General features: G+C 33.5%; 1 protein-coding gene across 1 annotated transcript in view; it reads left to right on the top strand.

Moving 5' to 3' along the window:
• The first annotated feature begins 2,505 nt into the window (after positions 1 to 2,505).
• Positions 2,506 to 21,762, top strand: part of LOC126878629 (chondroitin sulfate proteoglycan 4) — a 114,082-nt gene continuing 94,825 nt past the window's right edge. Inside the window, exons 1-2 of the mRNA XM_050641454.1 lie at positions 2,506 to 2,794; positions 6,788 to 7,094. Of these exons, the coding sequence (XP_050497411.1) occupies positions 2,725 to 2,794; positions 6,788 to 7,094 (377 nt within the window). The 5' untranslated portion in view covers positions 2,506 to 2,724. The remainder of the gene's footprint in view (positions 2,795 to 6,787; positions 7,095 to 21,762) is intronic.

Raw genomic sequence — 21,762 nt, forward strand, 5'->3', positions numbered from 1 at the left:
TTATCAATCAGCCATTTGCATCCACTGCTGGATATCTTCTTCTTATGGTGCCTATCCGTTACGGATGTTGGACACTAACATGGCTATTCTGACTTTGTTGACTGCTGCCCTGAAAAGTCCGGTAGTGGTTAAGTTAAACCATTTTCGCAGGTTATGCAGCCAGGATATTCTTCTTCGTCCTGGACCTCTTTTCCCATGCACTTTACCTTGAAGTATGGTCCGAAGTAGGTCATAATATCGTTGTTCATTGCGCATTATATGGCCCAGGTATTCCAGTTTGCGACGTTTTATGGTTAAGACTAGTTCGCGCTCTTTACCCATTCTATGTAGAACTTCTTCGTTGGTAACTCTGTCTATCCAGGAAATCCTCAACATGCGTCTATAGCACCACATCTCAAATGCTTCGAGTCTCTTCAGTGATGCTTCAGTTAAGGTCCATATACGCCATATAAAAGAACGGAGAATACGTAGCATTTTAGTACACGAACTTTTATTTCCAATTTTATATCGTGGCTGTTAAAGATTTTTTTCATTTTGACGAAAGCTGATCTTGCCTTCTCGATCCTTATCTTAATTTCCGTCGATTGATCCCACTGTTCATTTAAGTTTGCACCCAAATAACAAAAGTTGGTGATTTGTGTTATAGGTTGTTGGTTAACTAGTAATTGACCAGGTGGTAGGTATCCTATTTTTGCTTATAGCCATGTATTTGGTTCTTTTTTATGTTAAAATCAAGCCCAAACCTGCTACTTACTTCTGCCACCCTGGAGACAAGTGTCTGCAGACCTTCAAGACTATCTGCAAAAATGACAGTATCATCAGCGTATCTTATGTTGTTTAATCGTTCTCCGTTTATAAGTATTCCTTCGTCTATGTCCGTTAGCGCTAGGTTCGTAATGTGCTCTGAATATGTATTGAACAATAATGGGGACAATATACATCCCTGTCGCACACCTCTTTTTATCTTTATGTCGTCTGTTAACTGATCCCCTACTCTAACAGCTGCAGTTTGTTCGTAATAGATATTGTTTATTATACGGCGATCTCTGCTGTCTAGACCAATTGAATTTAATATTTTCATAAGTTCGTCATGTTTTATTCTATCGAACGCTTTCTGGTAATCAACAAAACACACATATATATCACAATTCACGTCTCTACATCTTTGAAAGAGAACTTGTATTGCAAAAAGTGCCTCGCTCGACTCTCGAGTACCCAATGCATCCCTGAAGCCGAATTGTGTGTTTGTCATATGTGTTCTTCACACTTTTTATATATTCTTTTATGTATAATTTTTAAAAAAGTTTTCAGGAGATGGCTCATAAGGCTTATTATTCGATAATCTTCACATTTTTTGGCATTGGGTTTTTTAGGGATTGTTATAAAAGTTGATCTTAGCCACTGTTGGGGTATTTTTCCACTTTGGTATATATTGTTGAAGATCAAGGTAAGTCTTTTTACTTCGTCTTGATCCATAATTTTCAAAAATTCTGAGTAAAACTCGTCTGGTCCTGCAGCTTTTCCCTCTAATGTTGTTTATAGCAGCTTCTACTTCCGCTTCGAGAATAGGTGGTCCAGTATCGTCATTTTTATTTTGTGTGATAGTGACATTCCTATCGTCTTCAAATGTTGTTGTCACTGTCACATAGTTCATAGTTCATCCATGTTGTTTTTGTTTCTTCAATATCAACTATTGGATTTCCTTGAGTGTCTGTTAAGCGTCCCGGCCTTTTTGATTTATAGAAGCCTGCTGCTTCTTTGATCTTTTTGTGGAGGTTGAAGGAATCGTGTTTACGTTCCAATATCTCGATTTATTCACACTGTTCTTCCAGATTTCTGTTTTTAGCTTCTTTGACAGCTTTTTTTATCTCTTTGTCTAGAAACTGATATGCAACGTAGTCTTTCCGCTTGGATTCTCTTCTTCTGTCCATCATCTGTAATATACCGTCGGCCGTCCATGGTTTTTTCTTTACTGTCTTTTTCGGTCGCAGGTATTGGTCTAATATTTCCTTCCCAATGATTTCTAAATGGTTTATTTCTGTGTCAACATCATCTGTCTGCTGGATTTAGGTCTCCCCTATTTCCGTCCACTGTCTTCTGTCCTGGGCGCTTTGAATCCAATATCTCCAATACCTACACTTTTGTGAAAATATATTCGTTATCATTATCCAATGTTCATTTTACCAATAAGGGAAAGGATTTATGCTCATTTCTATTTAATAAATCTCAAATACAATACAGCATGCAGTAAGCAGTAGTGACGTCACACAAAATTATGTTTTTAAATCTTTGTTATTAATAGCTTGCAAATGAGAAAGAAAATTTTGTAATGCAAAACATAGTTGTACAAAGTATAAATAGATCTCATTTTGACGTATTATTCATAAACTAAACTTATAAAATGATGTGAAAATTGCAGAAAATTCGCTCTTATTTAGAATTAAAAGCTAACGTCGAAAAATCACTATAACTTTACTTTGACGTTTTATGATTCGACATTACAGCTGACATGTCTTATGACAGTCCCAGCTTTTTATTTTAACTTACAGTTTACATTTATAGAGTTGTGAGAAGTGTAGTGTTTTCTTTGTATAATAAATATTTTGCATATATTTCTGTACCTTAAATTTTGGATCCAAGTTCAATAACATGGTGAAAAATATCCACCGAAGATGACCTTAATCCTTTGCTGATACACACACAACTTTAGTATGTTTAATAATAATGAAGAATAAAGCCTTGATTTTGTGTTTCCTTTATTTTTGTTTTTTAAAATGTCGGTGTGTGGACCAAGGTAATTTTCATTTTTAGCATTATTAATAACAACTAGGAAAAGAAATTAGGGCACCAATCAGCGATTTTAGAAATTGTCATTTTATTTTTAATTCCTATCATTAGTTGAAATATTACACCTACACACATGTATATTTTTCTTTCTGTTTACTGTTATTGCCAAAAGAGACATACAACACCTTAATTTATTTTTTTAGTAATAGTAATAAGTACAATACTTCGCCAGTAGTTTTGATGTATTAACTGACTCATTGTGAAATAATAATTCTTTGGATAAATATTAAAAAAAAATAGAAGCTTAATTTAACCCCCTAGTGCCCTAATTTTTTTAGTACCATTACCAAATTTCACACTAAACTGAAAATTACAGTGAAAATATTTGTCTCATGGGTCAAATTTTTAACAGTTTGATGCTTATCCGATCTAGTCCAGAGGCTGGTTTGGATATTGCAGTTATAAAACACTTAAATAGTAAGCCTAGAAACTTTTATTGCGATCCACCTTAAGACGGACTGGGGCACTAGAGTGTTAAGAGTTCACTTAGTTTAGTGTCTAGGATGGAAGCCTATCAACTATGTGTTGTAACAAGCAGTTCTTTTTGGATGCAAAAGTTAGTTTATTTATTTTCGTTCAATTTGCATCTCAAGCAAATAACCTATCTATACCATACCGAGCTGTACTATCTGATTGTCTTGTCGATTTGTTTATTTTCAATAAAAACCTTTATTCTTCGCAGCAATAACAAGTTTTTTCTTTCTTTCTCCCCTTCCTTGTACCCTATCAGGGTGTCGGATTTGGGATCACTATTTTAATTTACATTCACCCATCTCTTACATTCTTTTCTGTTTTCTGTCATTATTTTCAATTCCTCGAGTGATTTTCCTTTAACTTTTCCCGCCTCTACTACTTGCTGTATCCATTTTTTTCTTGGTCTGCCTCTTTTTCTTTTTACGATCTTCTTTGCTTCGTGGACTTTTCTTGTAATTCTGTTGAGTTGCATCCTCATCAAATGCCCATACCAATTCATTTGTCTCTTTTTTAGTTTATTAATTACTCTTTCTTGGTTCGGACTGGGATGTTTCGCCATCAAGCCACTTCGCTGTCAAGCCAGTTCGCCGTCGGCCGTTTCGCTGTCGCCATCCCGGCATTGGTTAAGTTTACAAGAATGTGATAACATACTAACTTTTTTATACTAAATGTCGCAAGAACGTGATAACATACTAACTTTTTTTTATACTAAATGTCAGTGTAAATAAAATGTTGATGTTGCTAGTAAAACCAAGTTATATTTTCGTATTCAACTATACATTGTTTTCGTCTGAAAAATAAAATATTTACAGCATTAAAAATATTGTTTGTAATTTTAAGTTTAACCGTTGATTGAGATATTGGACGGTATTGGACCCCCAATACCTCAGTCAACGGTTTAACCTATTATTTCTAGGAAATTAAGGACCATAAACAAGAGTATAATTAGAATATATCATTAAATAGATAAATATGACTATTATCAGATTCCCGGAAATAAACAATATTGAGAAAAGGGATTTCAATTTCAATTGTTTTTACTGTATCAAAAATAAAAAACTTCATTATGCAAAAGTGATAGTATATAATCATTCGAAAACCATTCAAAACTTATATACAAGTAATGTTCATCCCGAAATTATAAGTACGAATGCTAACAACGAAATGGCGATGGCGAAATGGCTCGACGGCGAAACGGCGACGGTGAAATGGCTCGACTACGAAACGGCGACGGCGAAATGGCGACGGCGAAACGGCGACGGCGAAACGGCGACGGCGAAATGTCCTAGACCCTTCTTGGTTGGCCATTCTCCTAATAGTCTCGTTGCTTAATCTATCCCATTTTGTCTTTCCAACTATCCTTCTTAAATGTCTCATCTCCATTTGCATTTATTCTGCTCTTATGTTTTTCTAGAATTGTCCAGTTTTCACTTGCATAGAGCACAGTCGGTATCACTATTGTGTTATATATGTTTATTTTTGCCTCTCTTGCAAGTTCTTTTTTTCCCAGTATTTGGGCTAAGGCATAGTATAGCTTGTTTGATTTCTTTGCTCTATTTGTTATTTCCCAGTCTATTTTTCCTTCGTTAGTAATGATACTTCCCAGGTATTCGTAAGTTGTATCTATTTCCAGCTCTGAGTTTTTGCATTTTATCTTTATTTCATTATCTTCTTTGCCATTGATTATCATTATCTTACTTTTTCCCTCGTTTATTTTCATTTTTAGTTCTTCTATTTCCTCTACCCATATATCCATTAGTTTCTGCATTTTATTCTCGGAATCTGCTATTAGTACTATGTCGTCCTCATACATTAAGGACTTTATTGTTACCGGTTGTAATCTATGGTATCCTATTATTGTCTGTAGTTGGTTGGTTATTGCTTTAGTTTTTCTTATTAATTCGTTCATTACGATTATGAATAACAGAGGGCTGAGACTATCTCCTTGTTTAGTACCTCTCTTCCAATTAAATTCTTCTGATCGTTCCCCTGTTATTTGTACTCTTCCTTTTTATCCTATAGTATATATAAGTACTTTCTATAATTTTTATCAATCTGTTTGTTACATTTATTTTCCTCAAGCATTCCCCTATAATTTGTCTTTCTATCGTGTCAAATGCTGCTCTTAGGTCTATGAATGCTAATACCAGTTTTCCCCCCATGTCTAAGCTTCTTTCAATTAGGTTCCTGATGATACTGTCATTTGTTTGTCTTCCTGGTCTAAAGGCCGCTTGTTCTTCTCCCAATTTCATTTCTACTTCTTGCCTCAGTCTCTTCTCTATTATTATCGTATACATTTTAAAGCATACCAATGACAGACATATAGCTCTTTAGTTTTCGCAGTCTATATGTTCTCCTTTTTTGTATATTGGTACGATGATGTTATTCTGCCAGTCTCTAGACTCTAGGGATTGCTTGTTTTTCCCACGCCCCTTTATATATTGTCTATAGCCAATTTATTCCCTCTTCTCCCATGTATTTTACCATTTCCGGTTCAATTTCATCATCTCCTCCTGCCTTGCCTATTTATATGTTTGATATTCCTTCTATTTAGTTTTTTTTTCAAAAAAACTAAAAACAAAAAAAAACTAAAAATTTAAAACCAAATTTATGATTGTCTCAAAAACACAATATGGAAATGAAAGGTTACTACTAGAGCAAACCCAAGTAGAAAAAGTAAAGACATACAAATATCTGGGAACCTGGGTTGATGACAAAAATGACCAAAGCAAAGAAATTAAAGTCCGAATTGAAACTGCAAGGCAAGCATTTATAAAAATGAAGACACTGCTTACAAACAAAGACCTTCAGTTGCCTCTCAGATTGAGGGCTCTAAGATGCTACATATTTTCTATATTACTATACGGAATGGAAGCTTGGACATTGAAAAGGCAACACATAAGAAAAATAGAAGCGTTCGAAATGTGGTGTTACAGAAGAATGTTGAAAATTCAGTGGGTTCAAAGGATTACCAATGTTGAAGTGCTACGACGTTTAAATAAGGAGTTAGAAATTTTGAACAGTATAAAAACAAGAAAACTAGAATATTTGGGTCACATTACCAGAGGAGAGAAATATGAGCTGCTGAGAGTTATTATGCAAGGAAGGATCCAAGGAAGAAGAAGACGCATCTCCTGGCTGAGGAACCTTAGAGAATGGTTTAACTGTAGTTCATTACAACTGTTCAGAGCAGCAGCCAACAAAGTGACCATAGCCATTATGATATCCAACCTCTGCTAGGAGATGGAACTTTAAGAAGAAGATTCCTTCTATTACTTCTTCTCTACTTATTTGGTCTATCTCTGTGTTTTCTTGGACTTCATTTATTACATTGTGTTCCTGAATTACTTCGGTATCAAATTTAACAAGTTTTTTCAAAAGAAATAAATATTGCTTTGAAATACATGGTGATTCCATATAAGTTTTGTTGTGTGTATATCTAACTAATAAAACTTTTTCTTTTCAGCATCTTTTTATGGCAACAGCTTCATAGCTCTTCCATTCAAAGAAGCAAGAAGCTCTACAGATATTAATTTTAAATTCAAGACCCATCTGTCTAGTGCTCTAATTTTTTTAGTTGCTGGAAATACTGATTATTGCATTGTTCAGTTAGAAAAGGGAAGAATTAAAGTTAATATAAATTTGGGTTCCGGAGAAGCCGAAGTTGTCTCTCCAGGAAACCTTAAATTAAATGATCTCAAATGGCATGAGGTTTCTATAGAAAGAAGAGATGCCAATTTAACATTAATCATTGATAAGTCCCATAAAGTACAGTAAGTAATAATCATTTTGTAACTAGTTTTTCTTTCAGCAAACCGTACTTGCTTATATTCACTGTTTAACTATCTTATAAATGTTTCAATTAGACCAATTATTACGGGGAATTTTACGTTATAAATTGGAAAAAGACAATTTTTAAATATTAAACAAAACTATTAGGTATATTTATGCTTATAATTTTTTATACCTTGTTAACAAGGTTTTGATGTGTAGGAAAAAAATTTTTGGCAGTTCTAGTCTAGCTGTTTTTTACCACTGCAGAGAGGGCATCTTCAAAAAGATGCATATTAATTATGGAGACACTTTGTTGCCTTCCTGTAACAATTTTTTTTAATTCCAACAGGATTCAATTTGTGAGACTTAAAGCTAATAAATAAACTTTTAAAAAGTTTATTTTTTTATATTCTTATGGCGTTTATATGCAATTTTATAAAAATTTTGAATTTTGGGTGTGAATTTACCCGTTTACTAAAAAGGTGGGGTGGTTTTTTTGAACTTTTTAGAGGTATATTTAGTGGTCGTATATACACTAAGCGAAAAAATTAACGGAACACCTTAAAAATGGGACATGTTAGATGTCTCGAATTTCCTAAAATTGTTGTCCAATTTTAGTGATTTTTTAGTATGTTATAGCCTTATTATTTAAGAAAATCTATGTAGTAATATTGTTGCTAGACAGGTAAATGACATTTTATATTATTATCAGGTGTAACAATCATCATACTGTGTTTTTTCCTTAAAGTTCGGAACACCCTGTGCAATATTCTAGCATATATAAAATATTGAAATTATAACTCAATTGTAGCCTTAGGTTTTCTTAACATTATGTTTTTTGATTCATTCGCTTAGGTTCGATAATAAAAGAGATATATGTAATTTTATATTACAAATGAGCTATGCTATATTATTCCAAACCTCGAGAGCTACTGTTTCTACCTCTTGTAAGGTTCTAGGAGGTGGCAAACGCTGTCGTAGTCTTCTGCCAATTATGCCCCACAATAAATGTTCGATCGGGTTAAGATCTGGACTATGCGAAGGCCAATTCAAAGTCCAAAGATTTACCTGTTGTAAATATTCGGTTACAGTTTGTGAACATGAGGTCTTGCATTATCGTGCATTAGCAAAAAATTGTTTCCAATATAAGGAGCCGATAGCATCGTAGCTAACTCCTTCGCTATGTAAGATCACTGCTTGAACACACTCATCGCGGGTAAACTTCCTTGTAGCTCCTTCCATTTCCACCAAACAACAAAAAAGATACGGACTTAATTGAAACTGAAGTGATAAATCTACTAATTTTCACAACAAACCAGACACTTTATGACTGTTAACAATTTGACATCTATTATTGTTAATTTCTCATAGCCTACTTTAGGCTTGTTTATTAAACTAAGCGGAAAATGAGGTTTTATTGATGAAAAACATGGCAGGTACCTAACTTTTTTATTATCCAACATAAGCAGATGAATCAAAAGAGAAAATGCTAATAAAGCTTAAGGCTACAATTGTTTTAAGGTTTTAATTTCAATATTTTATATAATGCTAGAATATTCCACAGGGTGTTCCTAACTTTAAGGAAAAAGCACAGTATGATTGTTACACCCGGTATAAAATGACATTTACCTGTCTAATAGTGTCTAACAACAATATTACTACATAGATTGTCTTAAATAATAAGGCTGTAACATACTAAAAAAATCACTCAAATCGGACAACAGGTTTAGGAAATTCCAGACATCTAACATATCCCATTTTTAAGGTGGCCGTTAATTTTGCTGATTAGTGTATAAAGTATCAAAAAAAAAATTGGTTTACTGAGATTGGTGTAGTAGATTTAGAGAAAAAACGTCTCCCAGTTTTGAAAAGTGTGATTTCAAGAAAAACGTGTTTGAAGTATTTTTACTGTAATTATTTTATCAAATAAAATGGTCATATTTATTTATATCTACTTCTAATCAGCCATTCCTGGTGCATACTGGGTGCCCTCATTGTCCAGTAAAGCTGTAAATGGTCAGTCAAAGCTTTTTTTCATAACTTTGGTTTTGATGTCTCGCTGCCCTTTCTATTGGCTTGAGCCGTATGAGCTTCCTCGATATTTTTCTACCAACCCATTGCTATTTCTCCAATTTTTATTCCCATAAGGTCCATTACTGTGAGGTTGATTGTAGCTCCTTCACTATACAGGTACAGGTATAGCTATCCAGGAGGCTGTCTTTACCACATCTTTGCCACAAAATTTATTTTTTGCAGCAATTTTGTAAATTGTCCTCGCTAAGGAACTCAAACACAGTAAAATGACTTTATACACTAGGATCAAGTGCTGGTTTATGCTTAATTTTATGCTTCACTTCATTTCTATTTCGAATTTCTTAATAACATTTTATGGCAGTATTTCTGATACTAATGCCTGGTTACTTACTTACTTACTCCGTGGCGTTACAACCCTTGGTGGGTTTTAGCCGACTCGACAACATCCCTCCACTGTTTTCTGTCTTGAGCAACCTCCATCCAATTCTCCACGCCCATATTGCTTAGGTCTCCTGCTATATTATCTCGCCACCGGAGTCGAGGGCGTCCGCGTGGTCTCCTTCCAGTTGGGACTTCCTCCCACACTAGTCTCACTGTTCTTTGGTGAGAATGTCTTCTGAGGTGTCCTGCCCATTGGAGTCTTCTGGACCTTATTTCTTTTATGATGTTGGCGTCTGGGTAAAGTTCTTCGAGCTCTTTGCTAGTTCTTATCCTATATTGTCCTGATGCTTCATCCAGCACAGGACCAAAGATCTTCCTTGGGATTTTTCTTTCCCAAACACATAGTCTCTCTTCGTTTCACATAGTTGTTTCGATTTTATAAGGTTTTGGAGGGCAAAAAGACATCTGTTGCCGACCTGAATCCTGTTGTTTACTTCTTGTGATCCGTTATTGTCTCCAGTTATTGTTGTTCCAAGATACTTGAATTCTCTAACGCGCTCAAAGTTAGTCATCGATAGTGATGTTCTGACCGATTCTGTCTCTGCTTTGGTTATTGCGGCTCATATACTTATATTTCGTCTTGTTTTCGTTGATTTGGAGCCCTATCTTCTCTGCTTCCTTCTCGAACATCACGAAAGTCTCCTTCATCCTTAATCGTGTGTTTCCTATTAGATCGATATCGTCTGCAAATGCCAGTAGTAAGTTTGGTCCTTCTCGATGAAATACTGGATTCGGTTTTTCGATTCTTGCACTTCTGATTATGTGCTTCAGAGCTAAGTTGAAGAGTTGTGGTGAAAGTGCATCTCCCTGTTTTAGTCCATTGTTTATTTCAAATGTCGCCGAGTATTGTTGTCCAACTCTCACCTTACATCGTAACCGTTCCATACACATCCGCATCAACCTGACTAGTTTTTTTGGAAAGCCAAGTTCCTGCATCGCTGTCCACGTCTAGCCCTGCATACTCTATCAAATGCTTGTTTAAAATCTATGAACATCTGATGAAGCTCACATCAAACTCCCAGCATTTTTCCATTATCTGTTTTATTGTGAATATCTGGTCAATAGTAGAGCGGCCCGGTCTAAATCCTCATTGATACTCTCCAACGATTTCTTCGTTGTATGTTTTGGTTCTTTCTAGCAGGATGTTTGCAAGGATTTTGTAGGTGGTGTTTAGGAGTGTTATTCCCCGGTAGTTAATACATTGCTTTTTGTTTCCTTTTTTGTGTATTGGTACAATAACCCCTTCTTTCCATTCATCTGGCATTGTTTCTTCTCGCCAAATGTCTTGAATTAGCTTGTATACTAACAACGCTTCTCCTCCATGTTTAAAAGCACTCTGCGGGTATACCATCGCTACCTGGTGTCTTATTATTTTTAAGTTTTTTAATTGTCTGTATTACTTCTTCGTATCTCGGGTATTGGTCTTCTATTTCAGCTGTATGTACCTCTATGTTTGATGTATTTCTGTTAGATTGGTCGTTCAATAGTTGATAGAAGTATTCCTTCCAGGTTTTTAGGATTTCCTTGTCATCAGTGATAAGCTGCCCGCTGTCGTTTTGAAGGAAGTTTCCTGTTCTTGCTTGGTAGCCGGTCTTGATATCTGAAACTCCTTGGAAGAACTGTCTCGCTTGTTTGTTCTTTCTTTTTTCTTCTATAGCTCTGATTATTTGTTCCTGATACTCCCTCTTCTTCCTTTTTATTAGTTTTCTTGTTTCTGTTCTTCTTTGTCTATACATTTCATTGTTGTTGTGCGAGGGGTTTTGTAGCATGTTCCTTCTAGCCATATTTCTTGCTGTTATGGAGTTCAGGCAATCATCATCGAACCATTTTTTTGTTGTTTTCTTTTTGTGTCCTAGTATTTCATCTGATACGCTTGTCAGAGCTAATTTGATATTTTTCCAAGCTGTCTATGTTGTTATAGTCTTCTGTCTGTGTTAGAGCGATTTTTATAGCCTTTTGAAATTTCTGTTCTGTCTGCTTATTACGTAGAACTTCGGTATTCCATAATGGTGTTGGTATATTCTTGTGTGTTTTTTTGGACGCTATTCTTGTCCTTATCTTCACTTTTACCAGAAAATGATCCGTGTCTCCATCAGCTCCTCTTAGGCTTCTTACGTCTAGACAGTTACTACCCCTCCTGGCATCTACTAGAACATTATCGATCTGATTTCTTGTGAGACCCATGTTTGTTTGTGTATTTTCTTATGTTCGAACATTGTCGATTTTATTAGTAGGTTGTGGAACGCTGCAAAGTCTATTAACCTTGTTCCATTATCATTGCTGACATCGTGAAGACTATGGTTACCTATTGTTGGTTTGTACGCTGCTCTTTGCATTGAAATCTCCTAAGATAATATGAATGTCCTGTTTGGGTAGATTATTTATCAGTTCCTCTAGTTTCTCATAGAAGTTATCTTTTACATGCTCTTCATTTTCCTCTGTCGGTGCATGGACAGCAACTAGGGAATAGTTATGTTGTTGTCCTTTGAGTCTGATATAACAGAGTCTTTCATTAACGGGTTTTAAAGTTAAGACTGACCCCACAAGACTTTCCCTGACTATAAAGCCAGTGCCGAATTGATGTTCCCGTTCGCTTCCGCTGGAAAATACTACTGATTTATTAGTTTTTAGTGTGCCTTCTCCAGTCCATCTAATCTCTTATAAGGCAGTTATGTCCATGTTTCTGGATTCAAGTTCTTTGACCACCTGAGTTAGGGCCCCAGGCCGATATAGGCCCAGTACGTTTCAGGTTGCTATATTCATTGTCCTTTGTCGTCGCTTTTGTCGTCTTAAAAGATCCGTCCTTATCCGAGGCATGTGCTTCGTTTTCATAACTATGTTTTTTTACAAGAAGGAATAGTTAGTCCCTTGCTTAACCCTCCTCCTTTCTCATCCTGGACTTGGGACCAGGCAACGGCTGAGTTCCAACAGAACTTAAGCTTAAGACATGCCTTAAGCTCAGCTTACAAAACGTACGTATTGCACCATTGAACCTTTTCAATTTTCAGATTGCCCCAATAGATTGCCACGTGGATTGCATCTTAAACCTCGTCTCAGTTAAGAGGTGCTTAGATAAGAATCGAAAATTATGGTGCAACCTAAGTGAGACTTAAGGCGGCTCTATCTACACTCACCGGCACAAAATTCCGCCACTAAAATTTTTCGATTAAGTTTGACAATTTATAACTTTATTATTTATACTCGGATTTTCAAGATTCTTACATCAGTGTATAGGGTACCTAAATGTATTGATATCGTTTGTTATTATTCCGGTAACAAATTTTTTTACGGGCATTATACGGGGGTGAATGGAAGCGGTGTATTTTCTCCTATAGACTAAGAGCCGCTATAGGTGAAAATTCTTAATCATTTTAGGCACGACGGGACCCTATAACTTAAATAGTAGAACCTAAAAGAAAACGTTTGAACACTGTGCCGTCACTTTTCAGTGGCACATGCGTCTACAGTGGCGCATCAAACTTTCCACTTATGGACGGGATACATAAATTAAAAAATACCCTCCCTAATTACCAGAATTTAATTTTTTTCATTTTTTTAAGTTTTATGTGATTAAGACATAAGATTCATCGTAATTTTAACCCACTACCCCCTTCTCCCTGCCCCCACCATCAAAAACTTTATTTTTCGATTTTTTTTTTGGTGGGATGCGATCAATTTTAAAATTTCAAAAAATGCACACGCATAGTTAAGGGTTTTATAAAACACGTCTATTTTTTATAGACCTGTAGGTTGAGTGTACATAACCTCAAAAAAATTTTAAAATTTTTTTTTTTGAAAAAAAGTATATAACTTTTTTTTGGGGATAGCTGCAGATCTAATTTTTTCTTAGTCTTGTGTATTTTATCAAACACTATATTTCTAATTTTTTTCAGATTTTTCTGTAACGTTGGTCACCTTCAAAAATCCAAAAAACTGTTTTTTAAGGGGGTTTTGGGGGGTTTGAACGTGTTTTTCTGATTTTTAAATATTCTAAAGAACTCAGTTACTTCAAGTTACATATAACCTATAAAAACAAAATTGATTTGATATATTATGAAGTCTATAAAATAGGGAAAATCCCCCAAAACCCCCCAAAAAACAGTTTTTCGGATTTTTGAAGGTGGGAGACTTACGGAAAAATCTGAAAAAAATTTAAAATATAGCGTTTGATAAAACACACAAGATTAAGAAAAAATTAGACCGGCAGCTATTCCTCAAAAAAAGTTATACGCTTTTTTGAAAAAAAAAATTCTTTTAATTTTTTGAGGTTATGTACACTCTACCTATGGGTCTATAAAAAATAGGCATGTTTTATAAAAGCCTCAACTATGCGTGTGAATTTTTTGAAATTTTAAAATTTATTGCATCCCACCAAAAAAAATAAAAACGAAAAATGAAGTTTTTGATGGTGGGGGCAGGGGGAAGGGGGTGGTGGGTTAAAATCACGATGAATCCTATGTGTTAATCACATAGAACTTAAAAAAATAAAAAAAATTTAATTCTGTTAGTAAGTTCTGTTAACTTTTAATTTATTTATCCCGTCCATAAGTGGAAAGTTTGATACGCCACTGTCGACGCATGTGCCACTGAAAAGTGACGGCACAGTGTTCAAACGTTTTCTTTTAGGTTCTACTATTTAAGTTATAGGGTCCCATCGTGCCTAAAATGATTAAGAAATTTCACCTATAGCGGCTCTTAGTCTACTAACTTTAAAAATTCTGTGGAAAAATTGAAGGGCTGATTTTGATTCATACTCCTTTCGTATCATCTGGCAGGTATCGCTAAGATTTTGTTTTTTGAATTATCTGAATATCTCTTTTCTTGTAAAAGCTGTAAATAAAAACACTGCTTTGAAGGTTTATTTAATTAAGAATATCAAACGTACTTAAATTAAGAACACAAAACAAAACAATTCTGTGGCCGTTTGTCAAAAGCTGGTATGTCCACTTTTTGTGATTTGCAGTTTTTTATGCCAATTGACAGTGTGTGATTATATGCTCCATCTGCCCAAAGCAGATATGTCCAATGTACTGTGAAATGTAGTTTACCCTCCAGTTTTAAATCTGGATATCGAGGGGCTCGAGCGAAAACCCGATAACTAACAAAACCTTTGTTTAGAGATAATCGCGATTACAGATTTTAGGAAGTTTGAAAAAGATTTAAAATCGCCATAGGAAGTTTTATCAAATATTTGTTATAGCCAAATGGTAGAGAATTTAATATTTAGTTGGAATAATTTATTTTAAGTTTAATTTATAAAAACGTATTTACAAAAAAAAAATAAAACGTGATATTTATCGGGTTTTACCTCGTTGAATGAGTATAACATTATTTGATTTTATTGGTTTTTATTTTTAATTTGCTTAACTATAAAATAAAAGTTAACTGTATATTATTCCAACAAAAATTCTTTCGATTCTTCTCCCATCATTACGTCTGGAGTTCGATTAAGTACCGGTTTTTAAATTTGTTATTCAAGCATGCACCTCTTCTGGAAAAATATTTTCTTGGACCATCTTTATCAAATCCGTTTTCTTGGAAGGGTACTTCACTTATTGGGAGGGTACCTTTATATTACTTTGGTAAATTGCCCGGAGTCTATGGTTGCTTTTTGGGATGAAATTTGTTTTTGCCATGGTTGCTTTTTGGGATGAAATTTGTTTTTGCCTTTTAGGGTGTAAAGTAGGAGTTTTTCTTTAATTCAAACCAATATCTTCTGATATTTTCATTACTGGAATTTATTCATGGTAAGCTAGTCCTTTCTTTGGGAAGTTTTAGGGACAAGTGTAGTCCTAATTAGTTTGACAGTTATATTGTACAATATAAAATTTTTTCTAGACTAGACTACTACTACTAACTACTAGACTCCAGTAATTTCTACAGAGTTTGTTTCAATAGTCTTCAGACAACTTTTCAGTACACTTAAATTTAAATTGACTACAATTGATTTGCTGTGGTACCTTGGAAGCTCTGAGTTTGTTTTCATTAAAAATATGGGCCCTATTCTAACCGTTTTTTTTTTGTTTTCGTAATATTCAATTTCCAATTTACGCCATCTTTTATTGGGGTTTCGCAGGAAAAAATGTGCTGAAATTTAATAAACTATCATAGACAAAAATTCTTTATTGGATTTTCGCATGAATATATTTTGTCAAAATGAACAATTTTGTAAACTTCATCTCCAATAAAATTAATTATCAGTTTTTAACTTAGAAATATTTCTAATAAAATTAGTAACTTTACACAGGAAAAAGAAAATAAATGATTCTACCGGATTCTCATATTATAAATATGTTTACAACAAAGTATTTTTATCAGTAAAGTTATATATGGGTTTGGTGTTATTTAAAAATATGAGTTAACGGTTTTTACCATGTTTGGTTTTTATTAGTTATTGTGCTTAAAAATGTAAATATCAAATAATAACATTTACCAGTGGTAGGAGACGTGTTTTTACTACAGCAGAAATAAAAATACCGGATTTCATAATTTTGGTATTTATCGGGTTTTCGCTCGAACCCCTCGATATGTCCACATGACCGAATCAACGTTTGCCAAAAGCTGATATGTCTCTTGTCAGTTGTAAACCGGTTGACACATGCAAATCAAATCTGGTAGGTTTTAAGATGTAGTTATTGCGCATTTTTGACATACAGTTAAGAATTTTATATTCACCATTGGCGCGCATACGGGTAACAATCTGAATTTAAAAAAATAATACGTCAATGAGATATTGCAAATTAAAAATATTTTTTGACTTCCTCGTTCAATGGGTGACAAAATATCTAGCTTCATTTTTTTTTATACAACGCACCATTTTCATGAAAAAAATTAAACATCTTAATACTTAATACAAAGTGTTCTACATAGTTTCTACAGGTTGTAATGGCGTCTTGAAATCATGGTTGGCAGGTTTAAACCAACATGCTTAAAACCTTGGTTTAAACCAAGGTTTAAACCAACTGGGTTTTTTCTTAAAAAAACCAGTTAGTTTAAATCTGTTTTTTTTTATTTACTGAGCCTCCAAACTGGTGTTTTTATTTGAAGTTTTTACTACAGCTGCCGCAAATGAAGAAAATTAAGATAAATAATTTCTATTTTTTTACTTTTGAACCTAGTTATTTTGAATATTATAAAGTTTGATGATGTTTTTTTGTTATATTAATTTTTTGTGTGTGTAAATAAAAATAAAAGTTGTCTTAATCATTTTTTCATTGTTTATTATTTAATTTTATAAAATAATTTATTAATTTTTAAAGTTTTTGGACTTATTATACTTTGTATCAAAAAACCTGGTTTAAACCAAAAAACCTGATTTTTTTTGTTTTTTTCGAAAAACCTTGGTTTTTGCCAACCCTGCTTAAAATTAGTTTTTTTTTAAATACCTCCAGAACGCTTCTATTTAGAAAAACGAAAACTGGTACGGCTATTTTTCGCCCAGAGACAAAACGATTCCATTAATTTCGAATTTCCAGTACCGGTCATAAGCATTCGTTTTGGGTAGGGCAACGTTTATTTTATCCCATAACTTTTTTCTCTTAAACTTGTGAGCATTTTTGACATTGTATTATTAAATTGTGTGGTATTCTAGTACCAAAAAGTCGGTAGGATGAACGGTTTTAGAGAAATATCGATTTGAAAATTTTTCGATTCTCGAATTTGAAAAAAAAATTCAAAAAAAAACTATTTAGAAAAACGAAAACTGATACGTTTATTTATCTTCCAGAGATAAATCGATTTTCTCAATTGCGAATTTCTAGTACCTACCGGTCATATGCGTCCGTTTTGGGTAGGTCAACGGTTATTTTATCGCATAACTTTTTTGTCTTTAATTTTTAAGAATTTTTGACATTTGACTATTAATTTATTTGATTTATATTTAATTTATATTATATTATTTATATTATTAATTTATATTATTTATTCATAATTTGACTATTAAATTATGATTGTAGTATTATGATATTATGTAAATTATGAAAGTCACTCTTGCTTTAAGTAGATAAAATACATCGTTTCTATTAAAAAAAAATTCAATTTTTTTTTCAAATTGTAAATTGAAAAATTTTCAGATCGATTTTTCTAGAAAACGGCATATCCTACCGATTTCAATCAAGAGTACCTTTTAGTACTAGAATACTTCACAATTTAAAAATCCAGTGTCAAAAATGCATAAAAGTTTAGGACAAAAAAGTTATGGGATAAAATAACCGTTGGCCTACCCAAAACGGACGCCTATGGCCAGTACTAGAAATTCGCAAGTGATGGAATCACTTGCGAATTATCACGTTAACGGGATTTTATTGTCTCATATGGTCATTGGATCTCTAGATTTTAGAAAACCACGGAGTGCTACCATTTAAATGGGTGCGTTTTTGAGAAAGGGGTGAATTAGTCCCTAGGCACAGGGTGAATTAGGGTGAGTTTTATGCACTTTTGGTACAAACACGTCTACAGGAAAATTGTTCCAGGTTAAATTTACTATCTAAATATCACATGCTAAAGTCAAAAATATTTTTTTACACAAATATATTCAAAGGAAAAACAAGAAAAAAACAAGAAAGAAAGCAATTTTATTTTTTGCCCCATAACTTTTTTCCTCAGGGATACAGGTATAGCCATTGCTTCAGCGAAAAATAACTTCCATTTTTCATCTTTATAATGAAGTTTGGTAGAAGTCTCTAGGATTTATTGTTTCCGAAATAGGATTTTTCAAAGTTCGCCACTCACAGCATTGTTGGGCCATTTTCCTCGTTATTTCGCAAACATTGTTCTGTAACTTTTTTCTACCCACTTCTAGGTATATGTAATGGTACATTTAGTAGAAAGAGAAGTCAATTACCTTTAAAATGGTCTATTGTATAAGATTATTTTTCTCTTTTTAAGCAAGTTATGTTTGTTCAAGGTTTTGTACTTTAAATGATTATTTTTTAAATTTCTCATTATGACTTTTTTTCTTGTACCTACATTTAGGTATTGTGGAATAAAAAAAGCCTATTTTCTTTACTTTAAAATGACGTATTGCAAAAAATTCTAGGACTATTTTTAAACAAGATATCCGTAGGATATCCAAGGATACCCGTAATTTGAGAAAAATTTTAAATTTTTCTTTAATTTTTTTCAATTAGAACAATATAATTGCATATTATAACATAATTTTTAATTCCAAATAACTTTTCTTAATAACATTTTTCGATATTGTGTACTTTACTCTTAAGCGAAATTCATATTTTTTAACATACCTCGTACACTATTGATAAAATTTTATATTTGATGATTGCATTTTAGGTTTTAGACTATGCAGACCATTTTATAAAGAATTTTTTTCGTAAAGTTAATAATAAAAAAGTTTTCCATATGGTTCCAACTTGGTGGGACCTATTGCATGTATATATGTCACATTTTGAAAAAGCATATCTTGTTTAAAAATAGTCCTAGAATTTTTTACAATACATCGTTTTAAAGTAAAGAAAATAAGTTTCTATTTTATTGTAGAATGTATATACCTAAATATACAATAAAAAAAGTTATAATGAGAAATTTAAAAATAATCATAAAATATTTTAAAAATCATTAAAAGTATAAAATTTTGAATAACCATATCTTGCTTAAAAAAGTCATACAGCCTTCTGCAATAGACCATTTTAAAGGTAATTGACTTTTCTTCCTACTAAATGTAAAATTTCGTATACCTAAAGCTACGTAAAAAAAGTTACAGAACAATGTTTGAGAAGTAACAAGGAAAATAAGCCAAAATCGCTGTGAGTGGCGAACTTTGAAAAATCATATTTTGGAAACTATAAATCATAGAGACTTCTACCAAACGCCGTTTTAAAGAGGAAGGATAGAAGTTTTTTATCTGTGAAGCAATTTCTATACCTATATCCCCGCGGAAAAAAGTTATGGGGCAAAAAACAAAATTGCTATCTTTCGTGTTTTTTTCTAGCTATTCTTTTGAATATATTTTTGTAAAAAAAATATTTTTGACTTTAAAATATGACATTTCGATAGCAAATTTAACCTGGAACAATTTTCCTGCAGACGTGTTAGAACCAAAAGTGCATAGAACTCACCCTAATTCGCCCTGCGTCTAGGGACTAATTCACCCCTTTCTCAAAAACGCACCCTCAAAAACGCACCTTTAAATGGTAGCACTCCGCGGGTTTTTCATATATAGAGGTCCATTGACTATATGAAACAATAAAACCCCGTTAACGTTGTAGTTCCTTTCTAAAATACACACACCCAAACTTATATGGAAGCACCTGATATTTCTTATTATTTCGGGCGAATTTAAAAAAACGAACACACGAAGTCAAACAATATTTATTTTAAAGCAATTTAATATCAAACACATAAAAATTAAATAAAACATTAAAGTATTTAACAAACAAATTGAAAGTAGTTGTCTTAAAGTCAATAGCATACAAAATTTCAATGTAAAACGAATAATGTTTAACTTGTTTTTATTTATTTTTTTTTTGTATTTTGTGGTAGTCAGTGTTATCACCTCTAGTCCTTATGCAAGCTTCAGTTTGCGTGGGCACGCTCCTAATTAAATTATCAACATTTTGTTGTGGTAGGTTGCTCCATCCTTTAAAAGCAGGTGTGTTGTGGATTATCCCGGCGAGCTCTAATTTTTCTTTTAAGCATATCCCACAAATACTCTATAAGATTAAGCTCGGGTGAGCAAGCAGGCCACTCCAAGCAAGGGATACCTTCTGCTTCAATGATGCCTGTAGTCACTATAATGTAGAGGTCCATTATCATGCAATAGAATTAAATTTTCTCCTGTTTCGCCTCTCCAGAGTCTGACTACAGGTTATCAACATACCTGTGAGCAGTTAAAGTTGATTGGATGAAAATTAAAGGAGTTTTTTTACGGATCACAATTCCTCTCCAGAACATTACACTTCCCCTTGTATATTTGTGAACAGATCTGACAGTTTTCGTTCTTGCTTGTCTTCCTCGACCTCTAACTACACGATTTCGTGGGTCATCTGATTACATTACATTCTGACTGTTTTTGAAAATAGCACATTTTGTCAATTCCCAATGTTCCAGTTTTGGTGGTGAAGACACCAATTTAGGCGGTCAATCTTGTGCTGCCTCGATAACTCGGGAACCCATAACTGTCACCTGCTGTATACTTCTTGGTACGAACTCTTCTTCTTATCCTTTCAACTGAAAGAGTTACACATGTAGCTTACAAAAGCTGCCTTTGGAGCTGCAGGTGAGAAATGGTTGGGTGTCTTCCAGCTGATTGGATAATTAAACGATCGTGGAGAGCCGTTATTACTTTTAGCGACTTTCCCTTGCTTTATTTTTGAGCTTTCCTAGTTCCTGTTACCTAGCATATGTTTTGGACAGAACGCCCTGTATTACGCCTAGCTCTGCAGCTGTGTCCATCTGAGAACATTACTTTCTCCACAAGACCTATAATATTTCCTCGTTGTAAGTTCTATAACCCCACATGAGGCATATTTTAGTTTTTGGACGCAAAAGTTAGTTTATTTATTTTCGTTCAACTTGCAACTCAAGCAAATAATCTATACCGTACCTAGCTGTAAGATCCGATTGTCTTGTATATTTGTTTATTTTCAATAAAAACCTTTAATCTTCGCAACAATAACAAGTTTTTTCAAAATAAATAAATATTACTTTGAAATACATGGTGATTCCATATAAGTTTGGGTGTGTGTACATAATCAATAGCCTAAAACGTTAATAAGTTTTATTTTTTGCATAAAAATGACGCATCGTATGAAAAAAGGGAAGATAGATGTTTTGTCGAAAATTTAAGGAGAAATTCAAAAATAATCTTTAATTTAAAAAATATCTCAGTGGCGTACTTTTTTTTATTTAAACAAATTTAGACCATTACCCGTATGCGCGCCAATGGTGAATAAAAATTATAAGTTGTATGTCAAAAAATGCGCAATAACTACCTCTTAAAACTCACCAAATTTCATTCGCATATCAGGCATATCGCATATCCCAACCCATTTTACAGCAATAAATAAATCGTCGGTTTTAAAGAAAAATTTCAACACCCCGTATCTCGGAAACGAGGCGTTTTCAGACATACGTTTATCGAGCTAACTGTCATTATTTATTATTTTTACTATTCCAGTCTTTCAAGTGCATTTATGCTAATGAAACCAATTACGGTATCGCATTTGCCAAAAGCTG

This window comes from Diabrotica virgifera, chromosome 10, assembly GCF_917563875.1.
Source record: "Diabrotica virgifera virgifera chromosome 10, PGI_DIABVI_V3a".
NCBI lineage: Eukaryota > Metazoa > Arthropoda > Insecta > Coleoptera > Chrysomelidae > Diabrotica > Diabrotica virgifera.